Source organism: Wasmannia auropunctata, unplaced genomic scaffold, assembly GCF_000956235.1.
Source record: "Wasmannia auropunctata unplaced genomic scaffold, wasmannia.A_1.0 LD336088.1, whole genome shotgun sequence".
NCBI lineage: Eukaryota > Metazoa > Arthropoda > Insecta > Hymenoptera > Formicidae > Wasmannia > Wasmannia auropunctata.
The window spans coordinates 579,209-591,527 of record NW_012026802.1 but is presented as its reverse complement, the minus strand read 5'-3'; the positions used below and the strand labels follow the sequence as shown (position 1 = coordinate 591,527).

The 12,319-nt window shown below is 35.2% G+C and overlaps 1 protein-coding gene across 2 annotated transcripts; it reads left to right on the top strand.

Moving 5' to 3' along the window:
• Positions 1–2,716: 2,716 nt before the first annotated feature.
• Positions 2,717–8,887, top strand: LOC105448132 (tyrosine-protein phosphatase non-receptor type 7-like). 2 transcript variants are annotated; one of them, XM_011686513.1, is made up of 8 exons: positions 2,717–3,957; positions 5,938–6,133; positions 6,252–6,429; positions 6,607–6,822; positions 6,910–7,314; positions 7,435–7,730; positions 7,858–8,067; positions 8,153–8,887. In XM_011686513.1, exons 1-8 carry the CDS (start codon positions 3,924–3,926, stop codon positions 8,262–8,264), a joined length of 1,647 nt encoding a protein of 548 aa, XP_011684815.1. In that variant the 5' UTR covers positions 2,717–3,923; the 3' UTR covers positions 8,265–8,887. The 2 variants fall into 2 exon arrangements, with proteins under 2 accessions (XP_011684815.1, XP_011684814.1); XM_011686512.1 differs by lacking the exon at positions 2,717–3,957 and adding an exon at positions 3,972–5,309.
• The last annotated feature ends 3,432 nt before the right edge of the window (positions 8,888–12,319 follow it).

Genomic DNA, 12,319 nt, shown 5'->3' with positions numbered 1-12,319 from the left:
GCTCAGAGATGTGTATAAGAGACAGCAAAAAAAGGCTTTGCTTTTATTATAGCAAAATGTCGAAATAAAAATAATCTCCAAATTATAAACAACACTGTGTTTGCTTTCTCGCAAACTGAACTTTCATCGAATAAATAACTAAATTTCATCCTCTTCACAGTTCATTTATAGGTCAGGCAAAATTTATTTTAATAAAATCTTACTTTCAGACTTAATTAAAAAAGTAATATAATATTGTAAATTGAAAAAAATCCAATGATAAATGATAATCTTCCGATATTTTTCCTAAGAGACAATTATCAAAGAATCTACTGTTAAAAAATAATGCACGACAAGACATCACATTTAATTTAGTTATGTAAACTGTAGCAATATCAATATTACCTACAAGTTATTAATGTATAGTAAAAAACCAAGTTAAGTATAATGTTTTGTTAACGTTAAAATTGAATGCGTAAATCGAAACTTGCGTTAAGAAAGTCTTGTTTCCACTGTATCTTGCAGTTAAGACAAATATTGAAAAATTTTCCGTGAATCATTGATTATCTGCTTAAATGGGGCGTATATCAAAGACTGTTCTGTTTTCTGTAGCCTACCGAAAACCGGATAACATAGCTATCTACGATCTTTCAACACCTTACGGTCTATAAAAATTATTTATTCTTCAGCAACATGGATTAATTTAAAAAGCGTCTAATAAGCAACACTTAAAAAATTGTGTCCTTCATGTCTTTATTCTTGTGTTTTATTTCTCTCCGTTATATATATAAAAACGAGCTTTACAGTACAATAAATACATACAGATATACATCTGTATAATATGGTACGTACAGACATATTACATAAAATGTGATTTCTGTAAGGAGTAAATCTCCAAGAATACTACCAAGGCCAAGCTCTCTATCGCGTATCCCACCGGAAACGGATATGACGTGTTACTTACAATTAGTCGATTAAGGTAATTAAAAAATTTCATTCTCATGTGCAACCATTGGATTTGGTTAGATAAACTGCCACGAATAATTACGTTTACTATTAGTATATTACTATCGCAAACATAAAAATATCGATACATTGTGTGTGTGTGTGTGTGTGTGTGTGTGTGTGTGGCGCGCGCGCGCGCCAATAGTAAAAATATTAAAAATAAAAAGTAAACGAGTACGAATTAAAATTAAAATTGAATTGGCTTTGGATAATTCTATAAATAAAACTGTCAATATATTTAAAACGTTTCTTACGAGAAAAGATCGAATCAATTTAATACTCCTTGCATATATTCATCATTAAATCTGTGTCATGCACGTGTGCAAGATTTATATATCATTATCATGTCCATGTTATTTAACATGTAATGTTAATTGTATTATTCTAATTATTTTCATTAATTGCATAAAAAAATTTAAGAAATTCTATTTCTTTTTTCTCTTTTTCTATCTCTTTTGTTCGTGAAATTAGAATTTGTCAGTTAACTGTAATAAAATATAATAAAATGAAAGATTGACAGAACGAGAGGGCGTAGAAGTTTGCTGCGTACGTATCGATTGGGGACGCTGTTCGCCAACGAGACTAGCCTACATTCTGTCTCCTTTCTTCACCCTCCCGAGTTACGAAGGCCGAATTGTCTCCCTCTCTCTACACCCTCTCATCGACCTAGAAGTTCTCATTCAACGCTCCCTTCTCTTTGCTCTTACTTAACCTTGCCACCCTCTACCGTTATCTTTTTGCTTCCTCTTCTCTGTCGATTGCGTTTCGGCGGAGGTTTGAAGGAAAATAGAGATAAACGAAAATAGAGACAAAAATGTAACGAAGAGGCAGTGATAAATATCGTAAATATATAGCAGCATAGGAGAAAAGATTAATCGTTCAGCTTAAGCTAAAGCAGAGAATAATTGACGCAATAATAAAAACGAAAATAATTGACATAACAACAAAAACAAAAATTTATATCCTTGATTATGATTATTTCAGTAGCAATTACTGCTATCAAAATGCTGCTTCTTGTTTGCAACCAACATTGAAATAATTGAACGAACTGAAAGCAGAAAAGGAAGACAAATCAATCGCATATAAGACAATTTATTCCATTTCCAGAATTAAATTTCGCGACAAACACGCGGATTTCGTTCAAAACACAAATTTACATATACTTATGTTGCAAAAGTTAAAATTATAAACGTCTCGAACAGGGTGATTAAATCAATGTTGTACAATTTTGTAGTTAATTTTAGCGACTTGGAAGAAAATTTGGCGAGCCGGCGGTTTTAGCGCTAAAAACTTTTCTCGATGGATCATATCACTGCACCGCCGCGTTCATCAGGGGTATCGTTGGGTGCCGCGATGGTACGTACAAGGGGCGAGGCCACGTACCGTTACAGAGGGAAGGGTGGCTCGGTGAATCGTATCCGTGTCACGAATGCGCGCGTCTGCTGCACTTCATCCCCTCGCCACCCCTTCGCGGTCAGCGCGAAAGAGGTGAATGCAGTTGGCCGTCATTTTGCAATCCGTTCAGACGCCATTCAGATGCGTTCGACGCGAGTTCGATCCTACGCAGACGTGCAATTTATCTGCGGAGCTACGTATCGTATCTCATCGTCTATCACGATGTCGATGTGCACAGGGTGATGCTGTCTATCGCGACAACGTCTTAACGAGACGTGACAGACCATCTCGAAAGGAGGAAAAGGACCTTCTTCTCCCTCGCCTCGGCAAGGTATATGATTAACCCGCAAATGCGAGTGCATGTGTTTCGACGTTACCATCTCAAAACGTTCCCGCAGACGTCTTGCGCAATATCATTGCACTGCGTCGTATGTCGAATATTACATGATTATCGGCTCTTTGAAAATTTTCTTGCAAAAATCAAACAATTCGTATGTCGAATAAAAACAATTGTAAATTTTCACCTTATCTGTGTACATTTTAACAATGCGGATCGAGTAATCTATCAATTACGATTATAATAATCATTAGATACATGTCCATAAGCGCAGACATTGTCTTTGATCCAATAGATTTATATTCAATAATAATATACGATATTGCGATTTTACGAACAATTATTTTTACACCTATACAAATAATAAATTAATTAATTTAATATAATTCTGATATATCATAAAATTATGATATGTAAGAATCGATTCGATGGGGTGTATTCATCTCGTAATAAATAATTGAGCATAAAATACAGAGCTACTTATCGAAGCAAAGAGACATTACTTTTTACTAAGAATATGTCAAACTATGTGTATATATATGTACATATATGTGTGTATCTTACGGTTATTCATTAAATATTATCATACACGTAATATCGGTAGTTATACCAATATGAAAAATTTTTATGAAAATTGAAAATTTCGTTATTTGATTAAGAAAACCGAAAATGATGAAAAACGTAATCAAATTATAATGGTCCATAAGTATCCGGATATCCTTTCTTTGACCAATCGTCGTAACGCAATTTCACGCAAGTGCGTATATCCCTGGGTGCGTGCGCTCTACGAAAACTCGTAAGCTTCCTGTGGAAGGATGAATGGAGATCAAGCCAGTTGGCAGTGCGAGGGCTGCTCTGACATTCGTGCGAGCTTTTTCGTTGTTTGAGAATACGTAACTAACTTATACTAAATTGTTTTTCTCTCTCGTGCTTGGAAAGTATTTTTTTTTCCTTCATGTCATTTACAATACGAATCGCAAAAAACGCGTGAGCTTGAGGCAATAATCGAGATTTTTGTCGTTTTTTTTTTATTTGACTTTGAAAATAGCTAAAAGATATTTGAATCAGTTTGAATTTTTCAACGAGTCGTAATACATTTTTATCTCAAAACGACAAAGTGGTTTATTTACATTAGTGTGAAATCGAAGCACGCGGAAACGAGCATTCAGTTCCGGTGTGCCTATTGATTTTTTAGTGCTACTACACAATGATCACCGGTTGCCATTATCGTACTATAGCCGGTAAGTAAAAAGCATAATTTTGTCGTTTGCTTGTTTACTAAAAAAGAATCGTCGAAACAATGTCAAATTGAAAATTATACAGTCATCTACAATTTTATCGCGTCACAAAATTGAATTAAGGAGATTTCAAAGAAAGATACATAGATAAAACACAAATCCGGGCTTGTATAGAACGAATATAATGCTTAAGCAGACGTAAATGGCAAATATGAACATCCGGTTTCGCGTGAATCACCGCTATATTCTTGAGAAATTGTACGTACGTAATACGTTTAAGAAGATCTTCGTGAATGTTTTTCTGTCATTAAAATTAACAGAGAAATTGCGGGTATTTGAACCTTATAAATGAAGTTTAGATAAAGAAAAATAAGGAAATACACACGCATGGCGATTTTAGGAATATAAGTTTGCACCTTTTGAAATGATAAAGAATATCTAAAATTTTAATTGCTAATCGAGTACGACTGGGAATCATGTGAGGATTTTATTGCATGATATTATTGTTTATGCGGTAATTTCTATTTATACAAGTCAATTCACACGCTCGAAAATCGTAAGCAATATATCGCGTGAATCATTTTGATTTTTCCACATGATGATTATTCCTGAATTGGAAACTGATTGTTAAAAGAAACCTCAGAAGATAATCTTGATTTAAAATATCATTTTGAGTTTTGGATAATCGCGTGGAGAGATTAAAATGGATCACCCACGGTATATATTGTTATACAAGTTGAAAAAAAAATTCGTTCAACATGACGACAATTTATACGATACGGGACGATCCGCTTCTCATTTCATTCCGTCGTATCTGCAGTTATAACGTGGATCGCACGTAAAGCACTTTGCTTCTCCAAATCCAGTTATTTGGAGAAGAAGCAGCGTCCGCTCGTGTATCGAATAAACGTAAAACTCGTTCCCGAATGCGACATTACTGTCATTAATCGCACGTGCTCCGCTTTCATTCACGCCAACTCCCACCCGCGTGAATAACACGGTACAAGCGTTTACATTCACGCCGCGGTTGGCCGACGCCGACGGGTCGACAAGGCCGTCGCCGCCACGATTGGCCAGCGCTTTACTCTCAACGTACTACACGAGAGAGAACGAGAGGAATGCGAGACGATCGCGAAGGCACTATGAATAGAACTAAAGCTGCGGGTCAAAGCATATGAAACGGAGCATCTCTCTCTCGGGTAGTTCCGACAAGGAGTTTGCTTGGGAGTTTCGACTCCGCCGCAATATGGCCGTATCGTCGTATACACAACTCCCATTCTCGGAGCATCGTGCCCGTAAATCACACGTCAATCACACGCTGCTCGGAATATTATTGTATGCGCTGCTGATGAAAGGTATCGATCAAACATCAGGGTGAAAAGTAATCCTTCTCTTTTGCTCGTTCGGTCGCTCATTCGCTCGCAAATACTGTGCATATCCGCTCGCTATTATTACATCAATGAGAAAACAGGATGTGATTTATTCACGATGCTCCGACTTCGGGATAGTGTATGACGCGGGCTAATGGTCGTGGGTCGTGTGTGCGTGCGTGCGTGCGTACGTACGTGCGTGCGTGCGTGTTACCCGCGTATATACGCAATTCATAGTTAACAAATGAACGATTTTATGTCTATTTCATGACCCTAGCCCATTTTGTATTTGTTGCATCTGTTGTCCCTACTTTCATTTCACGATTCGCTTTTTCTCGTTTAGATTCAGAATTGAGTTATTTTTATTTCTTGTTCATAATGCAAAATAACTTTTCTTTCGTTCTACGTTACCTATTTCGTCGAATTGCGTTTGTGTTTATTGCGGCCAAAGCGCTTATACGTTAAATTTTTGTCATTATGTTAAAATGACAAGAGTCAAGTATGTACAATGAGCAAAATTTGTATACAATTTTTTACAATGCTTCATAATACTGTAAAGCTTCTAGTTATGTTACAGTCTGTGTGTGCAATTTTATTATTATTTTTATTATAGATGGTACAAGTGTTTCCTTGACTCATCATCATGCAAATGATGTTAATTATTATGATGCAACAATCAACAATAGTGATAATATAAATCCTCTGGAAAAATTTTATCTAATCAATGAACAAAAGTGGCATAAGGATACACTAGTGCCAATCTCCTTATTGCCCTCTACGAAGGGAATGCCTACGAGATCCTATCACAGGTAACGCTTATGTACCGTGTAAAAATTCACAATATCAGCCTGTAATCATATCCTGCTAATCACCGTATTTCACGAAATATTAAGATTTACTCTTTATCTCAAAGTATTTTTAATACAGAATCCGGCAGTCCGTGACAGGACTGGATGATGCTGGAATGGATCTCCAAGTGGCCCAACTCAATAGTCAGACAGACAAGGAAGTACATTCCAGGACGACTCTATCATGGCTAGATTGGCATTTGCCTTACTTTGTAGCGCTTTGTGCATTCGCTGGCACTATTCTTTTTACATTCCTAGTAAGCATCACATTTCTTTACGATACTGAAATGTAGAAAACTCGTTCTCTTATTTTCTAAAAACAAGTGACTATTTTAAATGCTTGATAAATTTGTGAGACCCGAATGATTTTTTCATCATTTTAAATCAGGTATTGTATAATACAGAATTGTGTATAAGAACTTTTTCTCTAACAGATCTTGTTATGGCTGCGAAAACAAATGTCGCGTGAAAAAGATAACGAGAATGGCGATCGGCACGGTCTGGTCGAGGAAGGTGCCATTTGTCAGCCAGACAAGTCAACTAAAGATACAAAAGAATCCATGGAGGCTAAATGGGTTCACGAAGCATTTGCGAAGCAATCTGCACCCAAGTATCCGGTACGACCAATTCCTCAGACCTCTTTACCCGAGGTAAGAGAACCTATCAATGTAATAATTCGCATATAAATATTAAATTATCATATTGAAAATAACCTTCATTATTTTTAATATTAAAAGTCTCTTGCAACGCTCGAACGTAAACCAGAACCAATACGTGTAAAAGCAAAAGGACTGTTAGAAAGACGTGGCTCGAGCACAAGTTTAACCATAGAATTGGCACCAGCTCCGGAAAGTCCGCCGCATATGGTTACTCCTACTCGAGAATGTACTACGGAAGAGTTTTTGCTAAGTGCGGGAAATGTATTGTCGAGAGCACAACTGAAAAAGGTTGGCGAAAGTACGGGAACATTGCACAAAGAATTTTGGGAAGTGCCACTGAATTTGCCAGAAAAAGTGGATATTTGTGGCTCAGGAATAAAGAATCGATACAGCTCTGTGTTACCCAATCTACAAACCAGAGTTATTTTACCAGGTTCCTTCGATGATCCGCTCGCCGGTTACATAAATGCTAACTACATCCGAGTATGTAAATAGTAATTTTATATAATAATGCTTGAAAACTTGTTTGATGTACATAGACACCTTTTATTACCAAATTTCGCGGAATTGATAGACATATAATAGAAAACAAAATTTTTACAGGGATACGACGGCGAAAATGCTAGATACATCGCGACACAGGGACCATTAGCTAACACGATAGCAGATTTCTGGAAAATGGTCTGGACAGAAAAAGTTCCTGCAATCGTTATGATAACTAGATTGTATGAAGCGTCCAAACCAAAGTGCGAGGCGTACTTTCCCTTTGACGTAAATAATCGCATACAAGTTGGAGCTTTCACAATTATCGTTAATTATATTGATACGAGAAACGGATATACCGTCAGAACTATGGAAATCCGGCACGAAGGAGAAAGGAGACATTTGCAGCACTATTGGTAATATAATTATTATGCTATTCACATTTTTATTATTTTCAAATAAAGAGGAAGACTTATTTACTAATAATAAATTCATTACTAAATTTACGTATATTAAATTGTATAAAAATATATCGATATATAGGTATGATTCATGGCCGGACCATGCCGTACCTTCAACTGCAGATGCGCTCGTTAATATGGCCGCAGAGGTAAACGCTTTACCAAGACCAGTGATCGTCCACTGCAGCGCAGGTATAGGACGAACTGGCTGTTTTATAGCGATAGGGATAGGAATGAATCAACTTATAAAAGACGGAAATGTCGATGTACTGGGTATTTTGTGTCAGATGAGGTAAGGCAATAAACTTGAAATATATAAGTAATCTTACGTAGTTATCTTACAAGTACACGAAATACAAGTAACCTTAATATTTTAGATACGACAGGGGTGGGATGGTGCAAACAGCTGAACAATATGAATTTATTCATAGAGCACTTTATCTTTTCGAGCAGACACTAGACAGCAAACCGTCGACTTCGAGCGATTGAATGGATGTACTATTACTATAGGGGAATTTCTTCCGCTTATTCTTTCGTAAAACGGGGCTTTATTATTGCCTAAGAGAATGTCACTTCGCGCAGGGCTATATGCGTATCGCAAAAAAATATATATATATATATATATAAATTTCTAACGAATCTCAATGTTAGCCTGTGAACCAACGCTCTCATCTTTATCTCAATATTCAAACGAGTTGAAACTCGTTTAATAAGCTGCCATTTTCTACTGCCATGACAAATCGTTGACAATTGATATCAATCATAGAGCTCAAGAGATAAAAAAAAAAGGGTTCACCGTCGGAGTGCATTTTCTAAGCAGGTGCTTTTTAAAACTGAGGTATCATAAATAGCTTAATGAAAAGAGTATTTATGTTTATAATAACGCGCGATATGAATCGTGTGGCACGTACGCTTAAAAATCAAGATTATTATTTTATATAAGTTATAAATTAGAAATAATCTCTAAATACGGCGATAATGTATTCGCGATTCGTAAAATTTATATATGTAAAAAAAAATGTCAGATACTAAACTTGGGATTTAATTATCCACACATTCCTCGTGCGTTAGGAAATTAGTCATAAGTTCTAATAAAATTTTAAATACAAAAATGTGTAGAAACGGTTTCGCGACTGTATAATTAATATAATAACTAATACGATATACTTCGTATCGCTATTATCACGTATTATACGATGGAGTAAATACCTAACAAAATTTACTAAATTGTCCCAACGTGTAAGAGCTAAAATTAATGGTAATTACTTTAATAATATATATAATATTAAATGTGAACTAAATGTAAAATTATATGTGCGTTGTGTGTGTGTGTGTGTGTATATATATATATATATATATACATATGTATATGCATGGGCTGTCCCAAAAGTAATAAGATTAATTCTGAAAAAAACTGTTTTATTGAAAATACAAATTATTAATATTTTTCAAAGTAGGATTCTTGAGCGTCAATGTAACGGTTCCAGCTGCCACTCTTTGCACAGGAAGTCTTGACTGGACATGCCTTCCAGAGTACTCGTCGCGGCTGCTTAGATCTTTTTTATTTAATAGATGATTAAAAAGGTCCAAGCAGTCAAGACTTTCTGTGCTGCTACAAAGAGTGGCAGCAACGCTATATTGACGCTCTTACTTTAAAAAATATTAAGTGTGTTTTCAATAAAATGGTTTTTCCAGAATTAGATTCATTACTTTTGGAACAAACCATGTGTTTGTATGTACACACATACACACACGCGTGCAGAGAGAAAGAGAGGGGAAATACGGGGAATAATTGTTAAAACAGTTACTAATTTATGGGACCCAAATTGTCTAGATATTATTTTATATTTTTAGTTCCTATTTGATTTTAAAGTATCTTTTATGATTTTTGCTTTTATTTAGCCGACTAAGACTGAATATAAATAGTGCAATATGATTTAAAAGGGAAATAGAAAGAGACAATGGCTTGATAAAAAATCTGAATAAGAGTCAATTTGATATACAATTACGAGTTAAATGCAACGTTGTTATAGCGAATATCCTTATACGTATCCAAGCAACACAGCCCAATATTCTTAATTATATTGAATCATGTTGCTAGGAAATATACACAAGTATAATATTCGCTCTAATTCTCTCTATAACAATTTACTCATGTATTTTTAAATTAAAACTGATTTAATATAATGATTATTTATGTCAAAATTTATATTAAAATTCAACTTAATAATAAAAGATCTTTAGCAGTTAGATGTAAATTCAGATTTATTCTAGAAAAAATATATTGTAAAAAAACTAAATTTATAATATAATTTTTATGTTATGTTTTACGTAAAAAAAAATAAATCTGTTTTGTTTATCTCAATAATGAATTAATATACGGAAGAAAGAATCTGAATATTATACCTACAATAGTTCAGTTAATAGTTATGTAAAAATCGGAAATGTAAATTTAAAATTTGGAAATGGAAATGTTTTCACGAAATAATATTTTAAATGAAAATTAATATCCAATCAATAATGCATTTTTCGATTTTAATATACAAGTAGATTAATGTGAGAAATTCGAATCAACCTGAATTTGTATTACCATGAATTTGCATGACAATAAACAGCATTAACGTTTCGTTAATTGATTAAATGCAATTGATCTTCTTTGGCTGCTAATATTTTGTAGACATTTTAATAGACAGTAGAGTAATAATCGATATACTAAAGTTTTCGATAGTGTCAGCTCGAATAATGTCGAAATTCGCGGCACATACCTATACGCCACGATATATTACATGTATTTTGAGGTGTTAGTGACTAACTCGTTTTGCATGGTCCAATTCGGTCATCTCGACTTAGTCTAGATAAACGAAAAATCTAACATCGATACGAACTGTATCTAGCTTTCGCGTGCACAAAAAGACAATTTTAGAGCAGTTTCATACGTGTGCTAGTAAAAAAAGTGCATCAAGTCTTTCGATATATACCCGCGTAATTATCGCTTACCGCTTATTATTCATTTACTCATATTATTGATTTAATGCCTCGAAAAACGTATGTATATTATTATGTATACGCGCGTATAGAGTATACAAGTATATATGTGTGTGCATAAATATGTGTACATAGATTGTACAGAAAGAGAGAAAAGTTATGTATTTAAGAGAGTACGTATTTGTTTAAAAGAGACAAAGTATATTATTTATGGGCGAGCAAAGTCGCAAGACTTGGTATAAATGTATTAATGCATAGGCAGTGATAATAAACGATAACAATAATAATGTAACAATGATGCATAACAAAAGTAATAACAATAATTTAGCAACCCCTCGGTGTTCAATTGTACTTATATGGTGTAATAAATGTTTATAGTGTCTACACACACAACACACATAGATACATGTATTAATTTTTCACACGTCGCGGCACCTTAATAATTTTCCTAGTTTACTGGTGCGATTGCATTTTATGATGCGCATCAAAAATATCATATTGTGTTTCTTTGAGATTGTTAAATAAAAAAAACTCCCGCTGTAATTCTTAATAGCGGCAAAAATTGACTAAAAATTAATTTAAAAAATAAACAAATAATTATTTTCAAATGACAACTCTACAAAAATAAATAAATAAATAATTTTAAATGACAACTCTCCAGTAAAGAGACAAGTAAATTTTGACATAGTTGAACAATTCAAATTTTTCGCAACGAATTTACAACATCTTTTCATCGCATCATTTTATACTATTTAATATAGGAATAAAACATTCAACACAGTACGTCGTCATTGTGATGTATAATTAAAATTTAATTACGGAAAATTCGAAAACCAGTATAGTTTTACCTCTATACAGGATCTAAAGAATTGCCGCCGAAATAATCGTTGAAAAGATAACTCGGAAAATGCAAAGCGGCAAATGAAATGCGACGCGTCATTGTCGAAAAAATAACGCGCCTGATAATCGTACAGGCAGTACAGGTTATAACAGTTTTGTATTTCGTACTCACCGATAGGAAGTTCTCGGAGTAATCCTAAGATTCGCCGCAAGTTTTAACAGCTGTGGAATCGCTATCGTTGATGAGCAGTATCTCCAGGTACTTAGGTTCAAGCGGTCGGCGTGTTGCGTTTCGTCCGGTTTCGTCCTGCAGGTGTGTATAGCCGTCTTGCTTCGTGAGAAACGCGCATCTCGTACACAGTACATGCCTCCGCTCTCGCGCTAGACGCATCGCGACCGGAACTCTTCGCGTGCGTATTCCGTTCGTTCCTTCGCCAAAATCTCATTGTCAGTAACAATTCGCGCATCGAATTCCGAAAATGAGCCGAGCGATTCCACACACTTCGTACGCGGACGATCGACGCTCCGCCGGCTCCGCGTGCAACTCGCGCGTTGTCGTTCGAACAAAACATAAGCCGCGGTCACGTGATCACAACATTACGATTCACGGCGAGCGCGCGACACAACAGGGCTGTGTTTACCTGCGGACGATGATGTTTACATCCGTATAACTTCCGTAAGCGACTTTGCGCGATTCGAGGAATTTCGACAAGCGTTGT

What these genes read in the sequence shown, in the direction of transcription:
- LOC105448132 (XM_011686512.1), top strand. Translation starts at nt 5,129, where the DNA reads ATGAAACGGAGCATCTCTCTCTCGGGTAGTTCCGACAAGGAGTTTGCT. An exon ending in CTCAGACCTCTTTACCCGAG is followed by an intron (nt 6,823 to 6,909) that starts GTAAGAGAACCT and finishes TAATATTAAAAG; the next exon opens with TCTCTTGCAACGCTCGAACG. An exon ending in AGACATTTGCAGCACTATTG is followed by an intron (nt 7,731 to 7,857) that starts GTAATATAATTA and finishes ATCGATATATAG; the next exon opens with GTATGATTCATGGCCGGACC.